The 24,034-nt window shown below is 43.9% G+C and overlaps 2 protein-coding genes across 2 annotated transcripts in view; both read right to left on the reverse strand.

Annotated features, from left to right (window-relative positions):
* Nucleotides 1–16,406, reverse strand: part of LOC115197760 (voltage-dependent calcium channel subunit alpha-2/delta-1) — an 81,354-nt gene extending 64,948 nt beyond the window's left edge. Inside the window, exon 1 of the mRNA XM_029759563.1 lies at nt 16,095–16,406. Coding sequence (XP_029615423.1) covers nt 16,095–16,228 — 134 coding nt within the window. The 5' untranslated portion in view covers nt 16,229–16,406. The remainder of the gene's footprint in view (nt 1–16,094) is intronic.
* Nucleotides 16,407–18,528: 2,122 nt separating this feature from the next.
* LOC115197761 (protein piccolo) overlaps nt 18,529–24,034 on the reverse strand; it is a 104,050-nt gene continuing 98,544 nt past the window's right edge. The window contains exons 29-33 of the mRNA XM_029759564.1: nt 23,669–23,807; nt 23,388–23,455; nt 22,564–22,707; nt 22,318–22,463; nt 18,529–22,119 (exon numbers count right to left, since the gene is read on the reverse strand). Coding sequence (XP_029615424.1) covers nt 21,976–22,119; nt 22,318–22,463; nt 22,564–22,707; nt 23,388–23,455; nt 23,669–23,807 — 641 coding nt within the window. The 3' untranslated portion in view covers nt 18,529–21,975. The remainder of the gene's footprint in view (nt 22,120–22,317; nt 22,464–22,563; nt 22,708–23,387; nt 23,456–23,668; nt 23,808–24,034) is intronic.

Genomic DNA, 24,034 nt, shown 5'->3' on the forward strand with positions numbered 1-24,034 from the left:
CTGCCTATCCTCAGCCAACATCAATGCCAATCAGACAACTTCAGATGGTTTCACACCTAATATAACCACATCAGACGACTTTCACAAGAATGGAACACGGCATCACCTGTCCAATCAAATGCGCAACAATCACTAATACAATGTCACTCGATCAGATCACTGGCATAGCCGTCAACACTGCCAGAGCTAATCAGATCATTCTCTCAGGGGTTAAAGAAAAAGTCAACCAATCAAATACTTATCACTAGGTTCACACCCAATGTCAACCAATCAAATATGTATCACTGGGTTCAAATACAAAGTCAGCCAATTAGATTACTTTCTCAGGGGTCAGAAACAAGGTCATCCAATCAGGTAGCTGTCTCAAGGTGGGTCAGACCAGTGAGAGACAGTGATGTGTGTGGACAGGCACTCTACAGAACTCAACCTGTGTGTGTGTGTGTTTCGGAGAGAGTGTGAGTGTGCGTGTGACAGTGTCAGAGCGAACTGCGACCAAATGGCTCCTCTCCATATCAAAGAGGTGCAGAGCCAAAAGTTCACTGACTGTCCTCTTGATAATATCACTACTGACATCTCTCTCTCCCCCTCTCTCCCTCTGTCCCCCTCTCTCCCTCTGTCCCTCTCTCTCCCTCTGTCCCTCTCTCTCCCCCTCTGTCCCTCTCCCCGTCCCTCTCTCTCCCTCTGTCCCTCTCTCTCCCTCTGTCCCTCTCTCTCTCCCTCTGTCCCTCTCTCTCTCCCTCTGTCCCTCTCTCTCTCCCTCTCTCTCTCCCTCTGTCCCTCTCCCCATCCCTCTCTCTCCCTCTGTCCCTCTCTCTCCCTCTGTCCCTCTCTCTCCCTCTCTCTCTCCCTCTGTCCCTCTCTCTCTCCCTCTGTCCCTCTCCCCCTCCCTCTGTCCCTCTCCCCATCCCTCTGTCCCTCTCCCTCTGTCCCTCTCTCTCTGTCCCTCTGTCCCTCTCTCTGTCCCTCTCTCTCCCCCTCTGTCCCTCTCTCTCCCCCTCTGTCCCTCTCTCCCCCTCTGTCCCTCTCTCCCTCTGTACCTCTCTGTCCCTCTGTCCCTCTCTGTCCCTCTGTCCCTCTCTCTCCCTCTGTCCCTCTCTCGCTCCCTCTGTCCCTCTCTCGCTCCCTCTGTCCCTCTCTCGCTCCCTCTGTCCCTCTCTCGCTCCCTCTGTCCCTCTCTCGCTCCCTCTGTCCCTCTCCCCGTCCCTCTCTCTCTCCCTCTGTCTCTCTCCCCGTCCCTCTCTCTCCCTCTGTCCCTCTCTCTCCCTCTGTCCCTCTCTCTCCCTCTGTCCCTCTCCACGTCCCTCTCTGGATCACATTGTTGGTATCTCTCCTGACACGCTGAGGACAGCAATACAGGAAATTATAAATTATCAATACAAATAAAATAATCTATTAATTACAGAATCAACACTAGAGCTTTAAACACCAAAAATACAATAATTCAATCCAAACAGTTGCAATTTTCATTAAATTCATTAAAGTCCTAAACTGCCCTAGAGTCACCAGAGTTAATATGTAGGGGAGTTTGTAGGCTATTGCAAAAATGGGGGCACTAAAACTGAAGGCGGATTTACCTAGATCGGTACATACTAGTGGAACCTCGAGAGTTAACCATCCGGGCTTGGTGTCTCATAGTTGAACATTGTAACAGTGAGGTAGACAGGCAGCGTGTGTAGTAGAGCTGTTAACCCAACAGGGGCTAATGAAGTGATCCATGGGACTTTAATGAGGACCAGCCAACCTCTTGATACCTGTGATAAAGTGAAGGGGGCTACGGTAGATGGCATCCACAGGTTTAAGAGTCATGGCTGCTGCATTCCGATGAACGGAAAGTTGACTGTACAATCTGCTTCCTGCTGTTTAGGGAGAGGCATGATCTATTTCTATAAAAGAAGCCAACTTAAGAAATATTTCTACGAGATTTAGAAAACAGCATACATTTAGTTTTTCCTGCATAAAGTACCAGTTTTAAATAAACAACACAATCAGACTGCAGCTCCAACAGCCTGGTCAGCCGTAGTGGTAATAGCGTACATAACAGTGTCAGATATTTGCAGATACACCAATATTATTTATATATATATACACACACACACTGCTCAAAAAAATAAAGGGAACACTAAAATAACACATCCTAGATCTGAGTGAATGAAATAATCTTATTAAATACTTTTTTCTTTACATAGTTGAATGTGCTGACAACAAAATCAGACAAAAATAATCAATGGAAATCTAATTTATCAACCCATGGAGGTCTGGATTTGGAGTCACACTCAAAATTAAAGTGGAAAACCACACTACAGACTGATCCAACTTTGATGTAATGTCCTTAAAACAAGTCAAAATGAGGCTCAGAAGTGTGTGTGGCCTCCACGTTCCTGTATGACCTCCCTACAACGCCTGGGCATGCTCCTGATGAGGTGGCGGATGGTCTCCTGAGGGATCTCCTCCCAGACCTGGACTAAAGCATCCGCCAACTCCTGGACAGTCTGTGGTGCAACGTGGCGTTGGTGGATGGAGCGAGACATGATGTCCCAGATGTGCTCAATTGGATTCAGGTCTGGGGAACGGGCGGGCCAGTCCATAGCATCAATGCCTTCCTCTTGCAGGAACTGCTGACACACTCCAGCCACATGAGGTCTAGCATTGTCTTGCATTAGGAGGAACCCAGGGCCAACCGCACCAGCATATGGTCTCTCCAGGGGTCTGAGGATCTCATCTCGGTACCTAATGGCAGTCAGGCTACCTCTGGCGAGCACATGGAGGGCTGTGCGGCCCCCCAAAGAAATGCCACCCCACACCATGACTGACCCACCGCCAAACCGGTCATGCTGGAGGATGTTGCAGGCAGCAGAACATTCTCCACGGCGTCTCCAGACTCTGTCACGTCTGTCACATGTGCTCAGTGTGAACCTGCTTTCATCTGTGACGAGCACAGGGCGCCAGTGGCGAATTTGCCAATCTTGGTGTTCTCTGGCAAATGCCAAACGTCCTGCACGGTGTTGGGCTGTAAGCACAACCCCCACCTGTGGACGTCGGGCCCTCATACCACCCTCATGGAGTCTGTTTCTGACCGTTTGAGCAGACACATGCACATTTGTGGCCTGTTGGAGGTCATTTTGCAGGGCTCTGGCAGTGCTCCTCCTGCTCCTCCTTGCACAAAGGCGGCGGTAGCGGTCCTGCTGCTGGGTTGTTGCCCTCCTACGGCCTCCTCCATGTCTCCTGATGTACTGGCCTGTCTCCTGGTAGCGCCTCCATGTTCTGGACACTACGCTGACAGACACAGCAAACCTTCTTGCCACAGCTCGCATTGATGTGCCATCCTGGATGAGCTGCACTACCTGAGCCACTTGTGTGGGTTGTAGACTCCGTCTCATGCTACCACTAGAGTGAAAGCACCGCCAGCATTCAAAAGTGACCAAAACATCAGCCAGGAAGCATAGGAACTGAGAAGTGGTCTGTGGTCACCACCTGCAGAACCACTCCTTTATTGGGGGTGTCTTGCTAATTGGCTATAATTTCCACCTGTTGTCTATTCCATTTGCACAACAGCATGTTAAATGTATTGTCAATCAGTGTTGCTTCCTAAGTGGACAGTTTGATTTCACAGAAGTGTGATTGAGTTACATTGTGTTGGTTAAGTTTTCCCTTTATTTTTTTGAGCAGTGTATATATATAGTAAAGAGGACAGGTCCCAAAATCGACCCCTGCCGGACACCTTTATTAATATCAAGGTAACTTGACACCATCAGAAAGCACACACTGTGTCGTGTCTGACAGATAGTTCCCAAAACACCTGCACTACACCTGGATGAAGTTCATTTCAGACAACCTTTTAATGGGTAGGGGAGGGTCAATAGTATCAAATGCCTAGGATAGCTCTAGAAATATGGCAGCACAGTGATTCATATGAGCTTAGTAATACACACACTCATGCACACACACACACACCTCCACACACAGTGAAAGAGAGACAGAGAAAGAGAGAGAGATGGAGTGAGAGAGAAAGAGAGAGAGATGGAGTGAGAGAAGGAGAGAGAGATGGAGTGAGTGAGAGAGAGAAAGAGAGAGAGATGGAGTGAGAGAGAGAAACAGGACCATTAATATTGCATGCAGAAGGCTGGGGGTTGGAGTGGGATGCAGACACTCTTATTGTCATTCATTGTCACTCACAGACCCTGCCATGAGCCTCCCTGACGGCCAGGGGAGAGACGTCACACACCAAACACACACACGAATACGCACACACACACACACACACACACACACACACACACACACACACACACAGAGCAAGAGACACATGCGTATGTACACACAAACAGATCTGTTTGTCATTTGTTCATAACACAGTCCCTGAGAGTAATGAGTGTAAAGCTGGTTACTTGAATGTGTGCAGAGGATTGTGACTAGGGAGAGGGGAAGACACAGAGAGGGGATGGGGTGTTAAGGATGCCTGCTCTGGAATTTGTGTGTGGATGGGGAAGTAAGAGAGAGAAGACTGGGGGAGTAAAAGAGGTGAAGATGGGGTGAGAGGAGGTGAGGTATAAGGAAGAATCGTGTCCCTAAATGTCTCAGTGGACTCCTCTTGGATGAGTTTCATCGCCAAGTCACAAGTATACCAAATTTCAGACACCTAATCTGCCTCTCTTCTCCTCTCTATAGTGCCTAAGCTATAAAGCCCTGGAGCTCTGAGCAGACAGTGTGTGTGTGTGTGTGTGTGTTTACAGTGGGGGAAAAAAGTATTTGATCCCCTGCTTATTTTCTACGTTTGCCCACTGATAAAGAAAGGATCAGTCTATAATTTTAATGGTAGGTTTATTTGAACAGTGAGAGACAGAATAACAACAAAAATATCCAGAAAAACGCATGTCAAAAATGTTATTAATTGATTTGCATTTTAATGAGGGAAATAAGTATTTGACCCCCTCTCAATCAGAAAGATTTCTGGCTCCCAGGTGTCTTTTATACAGGTAACGAGCTGAGATTAGGAGCACACTCTTAAAGGGAGTGCTCCTAACCGCAGCTTGTTACCTGTAAAAAAAGACACCTGTCCACAGAAGCAATCAATCAAGCAGATTCCAAACTCTCCACCATGGCCAAGACCAAAGAGCTCTCCAAGGATGTCAGGGACAAGATTGTAGACCTACACAAGGCTGGAATGGGCTACAAGACCATCGCCAAGCAGCTTGGTGAGAAGGTGACAACATTTGGTGCGATTATTCGCAAATTGAAGAAACACAAAAGAACTGTCAATGTCCCTCGGCCTGGGGCTCCATGCAAGATCTCACCTCATGGGGTTGCAATGATCATGAGAATGGTGAGGAATCAGCCCAGAACTACACGGGAGGATCTTGTCAATGATCTCAAGGCAGCTGGGACCATAGTCACCAAGAAAACAATTGGTAACACACTACGCCGAGAAGGACTGAAATCCTGCAGCGCCCGCAAGGTCCCCCTGCTCAAGAATACATATACATGCCCGTCTGAAGTTTGCCAATGAACATCTGAATGATTCAGAGGACAACTGGTGAAAGTGTTGTGGTCAGATGAGACCAAATTGGAGCTCTTTGGCATCAACTCAACTCGCCGTGTTTGGAGGAGGAATGCTGCCTATGACCCCAAGAACACCATCTTCACCGTCAAACATGGAGGTGGAAACATTATGCTTTGGGGGTGTTTTTCTGCTAAGGGGACAGGACAACTTCACCGCATCAAAGGGACGATGGACGAGGCCATGTAACATCAAATCTTGGGTGAGAACATCCTTCCCTCAGCCAGGGCATTGAAAATGGGTCGTGGATGGGTATTCCAGCATGACAATGACCCAAAACACACGGCCAAGGCAACAAAGGAGTGGCTCAAGAAGAAGCACATTAAGGTCCTGGAGTGGCCTAGCCAGTCTCCAGACCTTAATCCCATAGAAAATCTGTGGAGGGAGCTGAAGGTTTGAGTTGCCAAATGTCAGCCTCGAAACCTTAATGACTTGGAGAAGATCTGCAAAGAGGAGTGGGACAAAATCCCTCCTGAGATGTGTGCAAACCTGGTGGCCAACTACAAGAAACGTCTGGCCTCTGTGATTGCCAACAAGGGTTTTGCCACCAAGTACTAAGTCATGTTTTGCGGAGGGGTCAAATACTTATTTCCCTCATTAAAATGTAAATCATTTTATAACATTTTTGACATGCATTTTTCTGGATTTTTTTATTGTTATTCTGTCTCTCACTGTTCAAATAAACCTACCATTAAAATTATAGACTGATCATTTCTTTGTAAGTGGGCAAACGTACAAAATCAGCAGGGGATCAAATACTTTTTTCCCCCACTGTATGTGTGTGTGTGTGTGTTTGTGTGTGTTTATGTGTTTATGTGTGTGTGAGTTTATGTGTGTGTGAGTGTGTTTGTGTGTGTGTGCGTGTGCCTGCATCCATGCTTGTGTGTGTAAATGTTCCTTACTAGTGTTGCCAGCCTCATTCCATCACAGAGTCTCTCCACAGCATGGCAGATTTGTGAATGGTTTGATGATATGATCTGTTTGGCACACATCTCCATTCAGACCACTATGTGTGTGTGTGTGTGTGTGTATGTGTGTGTGTGTGTTACCTCAGCGCTGCTCTGTTCTTATGTTCCCCTAAATGAGGCATGTAATCCTATTAACAGGCCAACACAGGATTACAACAATAGGAGAGTGGGAGGGAGCGAGGGAGAGAGAGAGGAGGGGGAGAGAGATTGAGCTTGCCTATTAAGTCCAACAATTTCAAGCAGACAACCGAAGAAAATGATGGTTTGATGAAGAATGCAAACACCTAAGAAAGGAATGGAGAAACCTATCGAACTAAAAACATAGAGACCCAGAAAACCAGAGCCTACGGCTTCACTATGGTGAATCACTAAAACAATACAGAAATACAATACGGAAAAAGAAGGAAGAGCACATCAGAAATCAGATCAATGTAATTGAAGAACCCATAGAATCTAATAATTTCTGGGAAAATTGGAAAACTCTAAACAAACAACACAAAGTGTTATCTATCCAAAACGGAGATGTATGGATAAACCACTTCCCCAATCTTTTTGGCTCCATAACAATGAACAAACAGCAAAAACATACACATGATTAATTACAAATCTTAGAATCAGCTATTAAAGACTACCAGATCCCACTGAATTCTCCAATTACATTGAATGAACTACAGGACAAAATACACACCCTCCAACACAAAAAGGCCTGTGGTGTTGATGGTATCCTAAATGAAATGATAAAATATACAGACCACAAATTCCAATTGGCTATACTTAAACTCTTCAACACCATCCTCAACTCAGGTCTCTTCCCCAATATTTCGAACCAAGGACTGATCCCCCCCCAATCTACAAAAGTGGAGACAAATTTGACCCCAATAACTATCGTGGGATATGCGTCAACAGCAAACTTGAGAAAATCCTCTGCATTATAAATAGCAGCAGACTTGTACATTTCCTCAGTGAAAACAATGTACTGACAAATGTCAAATTGGCTTTTAACCAAATTACCATACGACAGGCCACGTATTCACCCTGCACATCCTATTGACAAACAAACCAAAACAAAGGCAAAGTCTTCTCATGCTTTGTTGATTTCATAAAGGCTTTTGACTCAATTTGGCATGAGGGTCTGCTATACAAAGTGATGGAATCTGTGTTGGGGTGAAAATGTACGACATCATAAAATCCATGTACACAAACAACAAGGGTGTGGTTAAAATTGGCAAAAATACACACACATTTCTTTCCACGGGGCCGTAAGGTGAGACAGGAATGCGCTTGAGCCCCAACCTCTTCAATATACTGTGTGTGTATATATATATATATATATATATATCAACGAATTCTCGAAGGCACTAGAACAGTCTATAGCACCCGGCCTCACCCTACTAGAATCTGAAGTCAAATGTCTATTGTTTGCTGATGATCTGGTGCTTCTGTCCTCAACCAAGTAGGGCCTAGAGCAGCACCTAGATCTTCTGCACAGATTCTGTCAGACCTGGGCTTTGACAGTAAATCTCAGTAAGACAAAAGTAATGGTTTTCCAAAAAAAGGTCCAGTTGCCAGGACCACAAATACAAATTCCATCTAGACACCGTTGCCCTAGAGCACACGAAAAACTATAGATACCTTGGCCTAAACATCAGTGCCACAGGTAACTTCCACAAAGCTGTGAACGATCTGAGAGACAAGTCAAGAAGGGCGTTCTATGCCATCAAAAGGAACATAACATTTGGCATGCCAATTAGGATCTGGCTAAAAATACTTGAATAATTATAGAACCCATTGCCCTTAATGGTTGTGAGGTCTGGGGTCCGCTCACCAACCAAGAATTCACAAAATGGGACAAACACAGAATTGAGACTCTGCATGCTGAATTCTGCAAAAATAGCCTTTGTTTACAACGTAAAACACCAAATAATGCAGTAGAGCAGAATTATTACCCGCTAATTATCAAAATCCAGGTAAATAGATGTTAAATTCTACAACCACCTAAAAGGAAGCGATTCCCAAATCTTCCATAACAAAGCCATCACCTACAGAGAGATTAAGCTGGAGAAGATTCCCCTAAGCAAGCTGGCCCTGGGTCTCTGTTCACAAACACAAACAGAACCCTGTCACAACGTCCACAGGTGGCGCCTCTCCCCGTTCGGGCGGCGCTCGGCGGTGTCGTCGCCGGCCTACTAGCTGCCACCGATTTCCTTTTCTGTTTCGTTTGGTAATGTCTGGTTAGGGTAGCACCTGTTTTGTGTTTAGTAATTAGTGGGGTATTTAGTCTGTCTGTTTTGTGTTTGGGATTGTGCGGGATTGTTTCGTAGGTTGGGGGGGGGGGGGATTTCTTTTCTGGTCCTTTTATATTTAGTGTTTTGGCTTTAGGGTTGCTGGGCTGAGTCCCGTTATATTCCCAAGACTGTGTTAGTCTTCCTTTGTTGGAATATTTTTTCCCTGGCCTTGTAGGCTTGATATTTTGGACTTGTTTTTCTTCATTAAAGTAACTACGTGTTTCACGTACCTGAGTCTCCTGCGCCTGACTTCACCCCTCCTGCAGAACTATTATTTGACAACCCCACAGAGCCCCAGGACAGCAACACAATTAGGCCCAACCAAATTATGAGAAAACAAAAAAACAATTACTTGACACATTGGAAAGAATAAAAAAATAAAAAACAGAGCAAACTAGAATGCAATTTGTCTTTAAACAGAGAGAACACAGTGTCAGACTAACTGACTACTGTGACTGACCCAAAATTTAGGAAAGCTTTGACTATGTACAGACTCAGTGAGCATAGCCTTGCTATTGAGAAAGGTCACCGTAGGCAGACCTGGCTCTCAAGAGAAGACAGGCTATGTGCACACTGCCCCCAAAATTAGGTGGAAACTGAGCTGCACTTCCTAACCTCCTGCCAAATGTATGACCATATTAGAGACACATATTTCCCTCAGAGTACACAGACCCACAAATAATTCGAAAACAAATCCAATTTTGATAAACTCCCATATCTACTGGGTGAAATACCACAGTGTTCCATCACAGCAGCAAGATTAGTGACCTGTTGCCACAAGAAAAGGGCAACCAGTAAAGAAGAAACACCATTGTACATACAACCCATATTTATGTTTATTTATTTTCCCTTTTGTACTTTAACTAATTGCACATCGTTACAACACTGTATATAGACATAATATGACTTTGAAATGTCTCTATTATTTTGGAACTTGTGTGAGTGTAATATTTACTGTTAACTTTTTATTGTTTATTTCACTTTTGTTTATCCACTTCACTTGCTTTGGCAATGTAAACATATTCTTCCCATGCCAAAAAAGCCCCTTGAATTGAATTGAGAGAGAGGAGCTACTAAGTTGTGGTAAGGTTTTTACCTCTCAGCTTTCATGTGGCCAAAAGCCTCAACATTTCCAGAAACATTAAAAGTACGACTGTGTAAGTTCTGTATGCACGAGTTGTTCTATTTGTATTGTCGATCATCTCCAACTCAACCCTACATGTACAAGTGCATATCTGTCAAACTGACCAATCCAGACCCAGCTCTGCTCCATGAATGTATAGACAGTGCAGTTTGTCTGAGTTGGCAGGGGTGCTCTGCTCTGGTCATAGAGATATAACTACTGTAACTTCTAAAGTCAGCACATAATAATTACCAATACACACACATAGCAACTGGGTCAGATACATTTACATTTTAGTCATTTAGCAGATGCTCTTATCCAGAGCGACTTACAGTAGTGAATGCATACATACATTTCATTTCATCTCATACATATTTTTTTTTTTTTTTTTTTTCGTACTGCCCTAAATTGTTCTACACACACAGAGATAGAGAGAGACAGCGAGAGACAGCGAGAGACAGAGAGAGACAGAGAGAGAGGGGGGGGGTAATGAGTGTATCCATACTGAGTGTGTCAGCGGAATGCTGTGTTGAACTATGGACTAATTACACATCATTATAGAGACAGACAGTCTGACAACACAGGCATCAACTCGCGGGACAATACTTTTATAGAACAGAAATGTCTTCAATACAGTTGGGATTGTGTGATTCGATAGATTCCTGCTCACAAATGACCATGGAAAAACAACCAGTTCTGTAAGACAGAAGAGACAACCATTTACAAATCCCAACCTCTGTATGCAACTATACCAATTTAGTCACCAATAATAATAATAATAGTAAAAATAATAATTAGGTGGGTGCTTAAATGTGTCCTATTTCACACATGTAAAAGTCTGTATTATACACATGTGAATTGGAATGCTTTTTTTTGCATATCCCACTCCCCCTGAGACACCCTGAGAGAGTGATGTCAGAGCCAGGGATCAGCCATTATTGACGGCGACCCTGGAGCAATTAGCGTTAAGTGCCTTGCTCAAGGGCACGGACAGATTTTTCACCTAGTCAGCTCTGGGATTCAAACACCAACCTTTCGATTACTGGCCCAACTCTCTTAACCGCTAGGCTACCTGCCTGTAACCGCTAGGCTACCTGCCTGTAACCGCTAGGCTACCTGCCTGTAACCGCGTGACTACCTGCCTGTAACCGCGTGACTACCTGCCTGTAACCGCTAGGCTACCTGCCTGTAACCGCGTGACTACCTGCCTGTAACCGCGTGACTACCTGCCTGTAACCGCTAGGTTACCTGCCTGTAACCGCTAGGTTACCTGCCTGTAACCGCTAGGCTACCTCCCTGTAACCGCGTGACTACCTGCCTGTAACCGCGTGACTACCTGCATGTAACCGCGTGACTACCTGCCTGTAACCGCGTGACTACCTGCCTGTAACCGCTAGGTTACCTGCCTGTAACCGCTAGGCTACCTGCCTGTAACCGCTAGATACCGCTCCTTGTGTCGCATCCTACATCCCAAGATTAACTGCTGGGTGGAGTGAAGCTAACTGATTACACACACATAATGTCTGCTGTTACCTTCAATTATCAGCTCTTTAACACTGGGAGATCATTAGGGTACAGAGCATTAATCTTTTCTTCCTATTTTCCTAAAGCAATATTGCATAGTAATAAACCATATACTGTATGGTCTCTGTAATAAACCCATGAAAATACATATTCTGTGTTTCACTGTTGTTTCACTTGTAGGATTGGGAGTCACAGTATATCATAAGCTAACAGTATGATATCATTCTCATATATTCTACAGTAAGTCTTAAAGATGCACTATGCACAAATCGCTCCGCCTTTTCCTGGATGCAAAAATTCTAATAGTTCGCCGAATTTCAGTTTATGTGACAAAACAATCAAGTATAGTGTAGAGAATCATTCTCCCATCTAAACTGTGAAATATGTTTTTCATAACCAAAAATATAGGATTTTCAGCTGTTTGAAGCTGGTGTACACAACCAGAAAGTAATAAATGCAAAAACGAAACTTAAGAACGGGAAGCATAGAAATAGCGCACATAGAACAGATCTACCGCTACTTAGACTTGCATTCAATGAGAATGACAAATCTATAACTCCCATTTCTATGTGAATTTGGTCAGCTCACCCAGAAAGTCACATATGGCAGCTTTAATTAAGCTCTAACTCCCCTTTTCAACCAGTCTGGTCTCATACACTAGACGTAACATAGTAAGTGTAAATCCAGGACACTCAAATTATTATGCTATGTTACGTGGTACACTGTAAACACCAATGTGCCATCATTACTCAAAACGTTTGAGGAATCCTGTTGCACTTAATATATCTGAGTAAAGTTACTTAAATTGATTTTGTAGTCATTACTCAAACTGATAGTCACTGTGACCATGTTGGGCAGTGGTCACCAACCTTTTGTGAGTCAAGATCATGCTGAGTCAAAATGCAAGCCGAGATATAGTGCTCAGATTAAATATGACTTAAAAAACATAAACCTATGCAACCTTATCCAATTAAAAACAGTTCTGTAGCAATGAGGTTTGTGCAGTAGGCCCAATTTATTACCACTGCAAATTGGCTATGCTTGAATTTCCCTGTCAATGTTGTTCTTCTCAGACCATTTTGAAATTATATTTTAAAAATGTAGGTATATTATCACACTGGTAATAGATCATTTGTTGTATTACTTGTGAGGCACAGCTGAGTGTGCATAACAATTACAGCATTTTTTTTTTTACTGGACTGATGACCTGCATCTGATGGTCAGTCTGAGGGGAGGGAACAGTGGCGAGACTGCCTCTCACCTGACTCACCATCCTTCCGCTCTCCCTTCCTCCACTGAGAAAAGGAGACACGGTCTTCCAGCTGATGGTGAATCTCAAGTCGCACTGCATTATTTCTGCCTCAACCACCAATTCATGTTGTTATCCTATGATCAGAGAAAGTTAAATATTCCTTGATATTAAAAAAGACAAAAGATGCTAATAATAAGGCAAGCTTATGGGAACACTTTGCTATACTCATTCATTGCAGCTGCAGTGCTGGTTGTAGTGTGAGTGGAAGTAGGGAGAACACACATTTTATGGCTTATCAAAAATATTGAACAAAGTGTTGACACTAGTGCTGAATAACAACTTAAACATCTTAAAAACGTACTCAAAAACAGCAGCTCTTTACTGCATTCGTTAAGTCTCTCTTTAGTCATGGTTTTAAAAGTTTTGTAATCTCACAGTATCAACTTTGCTGTTTCCAGCCTTCTTTTCCAGTCTATGGTTCGAGAAAACTGTGCAGACATGGTGATCTGAGCTTTCCGATTGGCTATAACGGTAGGCCTATAGGTGCACTTGATTTGCTCTCTGGGGCTGCCGTGTAGGCAGTTTTAACTTCAGACAGATGAAAATGGTTCAAAATTAAACACTTTGCCTTCCCAGGCGCTAGGGCTGCTGAATCAAGTGCACCTTCCGCCAACAGCATGAATCAAAATAGTAACACAAGGCTGTATCGTTGGGTTTTTTACAGAAATGTTTGGTGATCGACTAGGAATTCCTTGGAGATTGACCAGTCACGGTTGGTGACCACTGCTGTAGGGGGGTAGAGATTTGAGTTGTAACAGCTTGAACCTTTTGAGTAACGCCCCCACTAAGTCATACCTCCAATATAATTTCCCAGTGTGCCTTACCTTTTCTAGTGACTTGTAGAGTTACCACCAATGACTGTAATTGTTAGTGAAAGAAACATGGTTGTAATCTCATTCATTTTCAGTCCTGTGGCCTTCACCAAGTGAGTTCTTAGGTGGATGGTATCACTACAATTTATTTATGACAATTATTATATATATCATAAAGCCTTATTCTGAGGCATAGCAAAATTGCAGTAACTTTTACAAAATTCCAGATAAAAAAAGAAAATCCTGGTTGCAGGATTTCCAGGAATCTTCCAACTGTGATTTCTGGAAAACCTGGGAAATGTACTACTAACATCTCATTTAGTTTTGAGTCAGTTCCACATGAATATTTTAAGTAAAAATTACTTTTCATTGACTTTGAGTTCAATATATTAGAACTATTTTAGTTAATAATGCCTTGGGGTTTACTATGCAATCAGCTCTCAGTCTCACGTCAGAATTAGTATTTAAGGTTAAGTTTAGGCATTAACTCTGAATTTTTTAAATAAAAATAGAATACGGTGTCAATGTAAATAGTCCAATGTAAATAGTCCGGTGTAAATAGTCCGGTGTCAACGTAAATAGTCTGGGTGGCTTTTGATGAATTGTTCACCAGTCTTATGGCTTGGGGGTATAAGCTGTTAAGGAGCCTTTTGACCTAGACTTGGCGCTCCAATACTGCTTGCTGTGCGGTAGCAGACAGAACAGTCTATGACTTGGGTGACTGGAGTCTGACAATTTTTGGGGATTCCTCTGATACAGTATAGGCCCCAGCTTGGCCCCAGTGATGAACAGGGCCGTACGCACTACCATCTGTAGCGCCTTACGGTCGGATGCCAAGCAGTTGCCATACCAGGCGGTGATGCAACCAGTCAGGATGCCCTCAATGGTGCAGCTGTAGAACTTTTTGAGGATCTGGGGACCCATGCCAAATCTTTTCAGTCGCCTGAGGGGGAAAAGGTGTTGTAGTGCCCTCTTCACAACTATCTTGGTGTGTTTGGAACATGATAATTTGTTGATTATGTGGACACCGAGGAACTCCAAACTCTCGACCAGCTCCACTACAGCCACGTCGATGTTAATGGACGCCTGTTCGGCCCTCCTTTTCCTGTAGTCTACGATCAGTTCCTTTGTCTTGCGCACATTGAGTGAGAGGTTGTTGTCCTGGCATCACACTGCCAGGTGTTTGACCTCCTCCCTATAGGCTGTCTTGTTGCAGAGGAAGGTGTTTAGTCCCAGGGTCATTAGCTTAGTGATGAGCTTTGTGGGCAATATGGTGTTGAACGCTGAGCTTTAATCAATGAATAGCATTCTCACATAGGTGTTCCTTTTGTCCAGGTGGGAAAGGGCAGTTTGGAGTGCGATTGAGATTGCGTCATCTGTGGATCTGTTGGGGCGGTATGCGATGGTGTCGATATGAGCAATGACCAGCCTTTCAAAGCACTTCATGGCTACAGACGCGAGTGCTACGGGGTGGTAGTCATTTAGACAGGTTACCTTCCCTTTCTTGGGCACAGGGACTATGGTGGTCTGCTTGAAACATGTAGGTATTACTGACTCAGTCAGGGAGAGGTTGAAAATGTCAGTGAAGACACTTGCTAGTTGGTCAGGGTGGATGGGTAGGTGTATAAGGTGAATGTCTGGCAACCCAAAGGTTGCATGTTCAATTCTCATCATGAGAAAGTAGCATTTGCAACTACTTAGCATGTTAGCTAACCCTTCCCTTAAGCTTAACCCTATAACCTAACCCCTAGCCCAGCTAACGTTAGACACAACAAATTGGAATTTGCAAAATATGTAGGACTATTGCAAATTCGTAACATATTGTACAAATTGCAAATCCTAACATATCATACGAATTGTAATTCGTAACATATCATACTAAATGGATGATGGACATCTACAAATTAATACATACCATGGGAAACGTAACATATCATACTAAATGGAAGAAGACAGATTAGTCTACCCCTGAGTCCAGGTTGTTTCAACAAGTTCACAGGACATTATCTCTTGGCCAGCCAACAGCCACAATTTACCTGCGACACTGCGCGCATTATAGTCATTAATCACATAACATATCCAAACCACGGCGAACAGCACACAGGAAACTGCTAGTGAAAGTAACACGTCTCATTAACAGTCACACTGACACACACAGAGGCTATAAATACACTAGATATGTCATGGTGAGGAGTAGGAGAAGCAGACGGTTGAAATAAGGAGAGAAACGGGACCGGTGCCCATCCTACCGCCTCTTTTGCATCTCCAGACAATCCAGACATAATAGCGCAGCGATGTAACAAGAACTTAACAAATAAACCGGGGGAGATGGCAAGGTGCTAAACCGCAAGACTGGTCTAACCCGCTTGTAATAACAGTTTTTCATCAGATACCATTGTTTTAGTTATTCATTGTTAGGAATGACACACACACAATTAATCAATTGCATTTACAGAGTCACACAAACAACAATTGGGATTTGAGAAGCTATAGGCGAGGATTAGATTAGTACTTACATGAGTTGTGTTGGAAACTGCGACGGCAGACAAATATCCGACGATAATAACAGTAAAATCAACACGGCGTGTGGTCTGTAGGTGTCCATTGCCAGGCGCCAACTCCCCGTCCAAACACACGCACGCACATTCATACACTACGCCCCTCTCCAGCTGCGTGTTTGAGTACGTAGAATGGTCCACGCCAAGCCAGTAGTGTGTGTCACACACTCGGAGATTACCCAGCCCCGCCACCGACAATCTGATCAACTGGCATCAGCGCTCTAACAGGTACCGGATTGGAACCTCTCTCTCTCTCTCTGTCTGTCTGTCTGTCTGAGGTGATGGTAGTCACAGATACATAGCCTATCTGGGATGTTCTATTGGATTGGTACCTCTCTCTCTCTCTCTCTCTCTGTCTGTCTGTCTGAGGTGATGGTAGTCACAGATACATAGCCTATCAGGGATGTTCTATTGGATTGACATCTCTCTCTCTCTGTCTGTCTGTCTGAGGTGATGGTAGTCACAGATACATAGCCGATCAGGGATGTTCTATTGGATTGACATCTCTCTCTCTCTCGCACCCACGCACACACCATATTTTACTCAGTTTGATGTTAAATCATTTCTCAGGGAGTCCTTACCAATCATCATCAATCCCCCAGACAGACAGAGAGACATAGTGACAGTGTGAGTGACAGGTAGCAGACTTGTCAGAAGACAGCGGTGACTGATAACTTATTGATCGCACCATTGAACAGACTGTTATGAGATAGCGATTTACACTATCAAATTCTTCACAACGTGATCCATCTAAAGGGTTTTACAAGATTCCCTACCTTAACAAGCGCTATGAGTGACATAATGGCTACCGGGCCAAGGATGTTGTGCCAAAAGCTAGGCCTACATAGCCTTTGGTTCTCATGCCAACAAGACAAGCATTATGTACAGCATGGGTTACAGTAAATATGCAATCACACAATCCCCTACTCTATATGTTTTGCCTATGGGTTATCTAAAATATTGGTGGTAGATTTCAAAATAAAATGGTCTGAGAAAACAATGTAACCAATCTACTGTATCTATTATACAGTATTTCAAGTGACAGCCAGACTGTTATGTGTTCTAGTTCCAATTATTAGGCTCTCAGAGTGCATGTCTGATTGGACAACAGAGGAGCCAGTCAGATAGTCCAACCCAGAGGCAGGGCAGGGTAACACATCTGGGATGCTTGGGGATTTGGTTATCAATCGTTGCTTAGCAACCACACACACCATCTCTCTCATCCTCTCACCCTCTCTCTCTCTCATCTCCCATTCTCTCACTCTCTCACACGCGCATGCACACACACATGCACACACACACACACACACACACACACACACAAACACACAAACACACACACACACACACCACACACACACACACACACACACACACACACACACACACACACACACACACACACACACACACACACACACACACACACACACACACACACACACTGAGGTGTAAGCGAGGGAGCAGATGTAACGTTGAGATGTATTCTACAGTGAGATCTGTTAGACATAGACAGGAGAGACATAGGGAGGAGAGACATTAAGAGGAGAAACATAGAGAGGAGAGACAGAGAGAGGAGAGACATAGAGAAGAGAGACATAGAGAGGAGAAACATAGAGAGGAGAAATGTAGAGAGGAGAGACAGAGAGAGGAGAGACAGAGAGAGGAGAGACATAGAGAGGAGAGACATAGAGAGGAGAGACATAAAGAGGAGAGACATAGAGAGGAGAGACATAGAGAGGACAGACAGAGAGGATAGACATAGAGAGGAGAGACATAGAGAGGAGCGAGAGACAGAGGAAATAAGGCTGGAGGCCTTGACAGACAATAGACTGAGATGGAGCTGCCAGTCTCTAGACTGGGGATGCAGAGGTGCTAGGCTAATGCCTGCTATACACTCTCTCAGCACAGCACATACGTCTTTGTTCTGTGTGTTTACGTGCGTGCAAGCTGTGTGTGTCTGTGCGCGTCTGCATGTACAACTTCTACTTTTCAGTCCTGTAGTCCAGTGTTTCCCTACCCTGGTCCTCCAGTACCGCCAACAGTCCACATGTCTACTGTAACCCTGGACAAGCACACCTGAATCAACCTGTCAACTAATCATCAAGCCCTCAATGAGTTGAATGAGGTGTTTGTCCAGGGCTACAATGAAACTGTGTACTGTTGGGGGTACTGGAGGACTAGGGTTGGGAAACACAACTATAGTCCACTAGGAGCCATTACTGAGAGAATGTTGCCACCTGCTGGACATGAAGCGAATATACAGGAATAATTGTAGTGCTGAAAGTTTGATTGAAAACAATTGACTGGGGTGGATGTACATATAAGAGAGCAGAAGGAAAAATAATAGTTGCAGATTACATAACACACTCAAATATGAAACCAAAAGTCCTTTAAGGTTGTGGAATAAATCTCTTTTTATATTTATTCTTTAGACTTTAGGTAAACAGCCGGTTTTTACAGCACAATTTGCATAATAATATCTCAACACATCCTGTGTACAACCACAAAACCAGAACGCTAGATTCTCCATTTTTACACTGAATGAAAAACAAGACAATTTTACAAGCATAATCTTTTTACAGTCGGAATACAATTTCCGATAAATCTATACATATTCTCTCTTTTTAAACATAATCTGGAAGCAAAAATATTGACAGACCATCAACAAAACATGCAACATCCAGGTTGGCTCGGTGACGTCTGCGACATGGTCGTACAGTCAGACACCCATGGGTTGACAACACAGTCCGATCACATAAGTACCTCACACACACCACTACAGACAGACAGACAGACAGACAGACAGACAGACAGACAGACAGACAGACAGACAGACAGACAGACAGACAGACAGACAAGTTTGAGTTTTTTGTCATTTTTTTTTGTTACACTCACATGCTCGAACCTCAGACAATATGATTCATCAATCTCTGTAGAAAATAAAAACACTTTGTATTTACACAGATCAGATGAGTATGCCACATTCACACTCAACAGATACACGTTTGATTGGTTTCACGGTTACTAGCAACGGACTTAGGAACAATGTATATTAACTGTCTAGCTAAGGGGAATGTAAGGACTCCATTCAGGGTTGTTGGACAGTCCTGGAGTTGGGCATTGAAAATAACCTCTCGTTATTTTTCCTCAGACTCATTATCATTGATTTATACATACATGTGTTGGTGGTTGTATCAAACATACAGATTGATGTCTCCTTAGATTTGTGCATTGTGAAGTAATATGTACCTTAAATTGTCTGTGAATGTAGATGTTGTTTTTTGAGTTTTTCTATTGCCTTGGAAATCAAAAAGAGTGCTGTCTGGAATTCTTCAGCACAGATAACATGACTCAACATCATCTCAACATGGAGACACTAACTGTAACAGATACTTAAACTTGCATGTCATAACACGTTACACAGGACAAGGAAATCAATCAACATGTAATACTAAAGTGCACAAGCTTCATGTACATGATAACAGCTGTTAAGTAGTAAAAAAATCTCTCTCTATTTTTTTTATACTTTTCTTCAATAATATATAAACCAAAATAAATTAAAATTCTATTGATAAGATACATATTTTCAGACACAATGTTCACTGATATTACATGTTAAGAAAATGCATTCAAACACAAGGTCTATGTTGCATAGAATGACTTCAACACAACCAATGGGTTTGCTTACAAAACAAGGTTGGCACGACAATATCATTTTCTGTAAAACTAACCCTCTTTAAAATCACGTTTTTTTTGTCTTATGAACATTTGTGACATCTTGACTCAGTGTCTGAATTTCGAGCCTCTGATATGGACTTAATTTATTAGGAAATTGCATCTGTCCTCCCTAGTTGCTCAGTGATATGCCTGCAGATAGGGTTGAGGGTACTAGCTCTGTGGGGTCACTTGAGGATGTTGTTCACTATGATCCACTATATAGATCACTGACAATAATAATATACTAACAACAGTAGTGCCATATGGTTCTGAGCCCATACATCTGGACTGTATATCAGTGTGTATCAGTGTGTCCTGGCCGCGTTATGACTGGACCATAGGTAATGACTTAGAGCTTTGACCAGAGGCAGTGACAAAGGCTGGTTCACTGTGTTGTCGCATTACATCCACTGACACTGACTGCACAGTGCACAATTTACAGTGTACTGTTTACAGCAAGATGTTGGGTGTTCCGTTTTACAGAACCAGACTGTGATGTCACACACGCAGGGGGACAGGTGTGTCTAACTGTTGCTTTAACATAGAATAGGTGAGCAGCCCAAACAGGGGAGCAGAGCACTTCACCAGAGAGGCTACACATCCCTCTGTTCGATTGCAGGTTGGGCAAGGTGGCCAGCAATCTCGGTTTTGCTCTCAAACCAAAACTATTGTTAAAGCCTCCAGTCACATGTGCGTAAGACATCACAAAAACATATCCAGTCTGATGGGTCCAGTAAAATCGCGTGATCTTCCTCAGTGAGTAACGTTCAGGACATAATAAGGGGAGGGGACGGAAGATTTCTACACACTGCTGTCCGTATATGGAATGGACTCTCTCACAACACAATATATCAGACTGCCATGAGTTTGAAGGGAAGGGACCTGACATCCTCTTCTATCTGTTCTCTTCTCCCCACCTGTAAGAGGACGGATATCCATGTAGTTGTTCTCCTCTCTGTCTCAGTTGTGCTATGAGTTCTACATTCACCATTTGAACTGCATTTTCCTGTTTTCCCACTGTATAACACCCAGTATAACTGCATAACACCAGAGCTAAAGGGATTGGATTGTCTGTGCTCCTTCCATACCCTTGTCTGTCCAGAATGTAGTCTTTAGAATAAACTGTACATGAGGAGTCACCTCATATCATCTGTAATATATGCATCTATGGTCATAAATAACATTTCTCTGTACACTGTGTCTCTGATATGATTCATATTCTGACATATATCTATCTAAATCTGAATGTACATCTACATCTTTCCAGGTAAGGTCAAGTTGGAGTTTTATGGCTGTTGGCAACAAACTGTAATGGTACATTACTGTCACCTACTGGACTTGAGAGTTCAGGTATGGTCAGGTTTCGTTAATTACTTATCAACAATATAATTGCACTGTACTTTTTGTACACAACATAAATAGAATCTTACAACAAACATTCCATACTTTGTCAAACAGCCAAGGACAAAAACACACAAACAAATACATCAATTTGAACCCCACTCACTGACTGACTGACATTTTCACAGATCAATCCCAATAATGATAATGATCTGATAAGCCATAAACAACAGTATCAGATTCAGACAGAACAGAAATGAGTAGCTCCATCATGGTAACTATCTTTGTGATATTGCTGCCCAGTCCTGTTTGACGTCAGGTTTTGCATCCGACATGTCGAGCAGAGAGCTGACAGGTGGTGAGATGTGTGTGTCCTCTTACAGCGGAGGACTTCTTCATTCCTCGGTGTGTGTGTGTGTGTGTGTGTGTGTGTGTGTGTGTGTGTGCTGGCAGTCTATCCAATCAGGGTACAGTCTCTGACAGTCTTTGGTCCAATTAAGGATCAGGGTAAAGTCCATGTATGGCAGTGGGAGAGGGAATAGGAGGATCAGTTCTTTCTGGGAGAGTCCGTACCCGCAACCCCTCTTCCTTCCCTCTTATCTCTTCTTCTCCTCCCCCTCTCTTTTCTTTCCATACAGAATAACACAAAGGGGATGAAGGGCACTGTGTAACTCAACTCCTCCTCCTCGTCTTGACAAAGAACAGCCATTGACCATAAGTATTCATTGATCTTCACTGACCTCTGGTTGACCCCTCGGTGTCCTGTCAAGTTGACCTCTCATGACTGGTTGTGTGTGGAGCTGACCAGCAGCTTGTGCCAGCTGACCACCCTCTTCCTCATGTCCACCTTGTCCAGCCAGATGTAGGCCTCTCCTATCAGGGTCTTCTTCATAAACTTACCCCCGTTAGACACCAGGAACAACTAGGGACAGGGGGAACACACACACATACTTGTAGTGTCCTGTGTGTTTGTTTGTGTTTGTCTGTGTGCGTTCATGTGTGTGTGTGAAAAGTACTGGTATTACAGAACAGTCATAGGGGCTGTTGGAATAATAAAAAGTCTGAATAAAGCAGGACACCAGAGTAAAATAAACACAAGGTCGTAGAGTTTGTGTGTTACCTGCAGGGAGTGGCCGGTGGGGTTGAGGCTGAACCTAAAGGTCTCGTTGAAGGAGGGTTCTCTGTCGTGACGACACACTCTGGTCTTCTTCTTGATAATCCTCTTCTGAGTCGCCACGTTCACCACATACAGCTTCACATAGAGATCTACAGACAGACACACAGTCAGACGGTCAGACAGTCAGTGAGGCAGACAGACAGACAGACGGTCAGACGGTCAGACACACATACACACACACACAGTTACCTGGTAGGTGGTCTGGGCTCTTGAATTTGTAAGTGATGTTTCTACACTGTAGGACTTCCAGGATCAGCTGGTCTCCCTCTTGTTTCACCTCCTTCTTCAGAGCCACCTTGATCTCCCCCATTACCTGGGTCTTGCCCCCACCCCCTGGGAGAGGAGGGACAGAAGGGGTATGAGGGAACAAGGGGGGGCAGCAAGGGACAGAATGAGAGAGAGACAGAGGCAAAGTTACAGCGAGATACACACACCCTTCCTCTCTGCAGACGTAAATTATTCAACACCGACGCATTATTGACATACCGCCTGCACCAAAATGGAACCAGGGGAGGACTCTCCTCTCTCCAGTTTCACTAAACTCAGTTCCGAACCCAAAACCATTCTCCGCCACGTCACTGTGGCTGTAACTCGGTTAGAGATCAGGTTGGGAAACACTCATTTCCAGTAAAGGTTCGAGATGTCAGTTGCCATGATAATGAACCTTTGAACTGGCTGTCCAGTTGTGCACTAAAGTGGCCTCTAGTCTATTGTTATGGAGTGAAACTGGAGAAACTGAGAGAAAGAGAGGGGCCACCACGACACCTGAGCTATCTGAATCCTAGATATAGTTATGACACAGAGAGCAAGATAGTTACTTCCTATGTATGGGACCAGGCATTTAGAGGTAGGCTTAAAGCAGCCTGTTGGTGTTATTTCCTGTTCGGTCCAGCAGATGGCAGACATGTAAAGACAAAGTTTATTGGGAGAAACTGTCACACACACACACACACACACACACACACACACACACACACACACACACACACACACACACACACACACAGTCTTACCCTCGCTGTCTGATAGTGAGGGTGGCAGTCCCCTAAACTTGTCAGGACCGTTGTGGATGATCTTCCCTCTGTTGGAAATGAACACACATTAGATCCACAGATACAAAACATGGATGTGATACATCATCCACCACCACAAGTCTGTGGACTTTTCTTGGGGATTCAACACAAGTCTTCAGGTCTTAGGTAGTAAGGTCAGCCATCATGCTAGAACCCCCCCCCCCCCAACCCCACACACACACACACACACACACACACACACACATAGGCTGTTTACTCACATGCATGGGACCTGGAAGATGGCGCTGTCCACCCCTGTGCCAGCCCCCTCGTCTCCATCCAGACCCCCATACCCCTCCATCAGACTGGGGGCTGAGGACACCACCGGCCCTGACACATCCCCCAACCTGTGGCCTGGTCCTACAGAAGGTCGGGGGAAAGAGAGAGAGAGGGCGAGAGAGGAGGGGCAGTGAATGACTGCGTGTGTGAGTGTAGGAGGGAGAGAAAGTGAGATTCATTTCACTACCTTGATAATGTGCGTCCATAATATTCTATAAACTATAATGTAAAAATGGTTATTACTATTCTCATAGATGAATGTGAATGTAAATGTTGCAACTACATCGGCGGTCACAGTGTTTGTTTAT

The sequence above is a fragment of the Salmo trutta genome, chromosome 7 (assembly GCF_901001165.1).
Source record: "Salmo trutta chromosome 7, fSalTru1.1, whole genome shotgun sequence".
Classification (NCBI taxonomy): Eukaryota; Metazoa; Chordata; class Actinopteri; order Salmoniformes; family Salmonidae; genus Salmo; species Salmo trutta.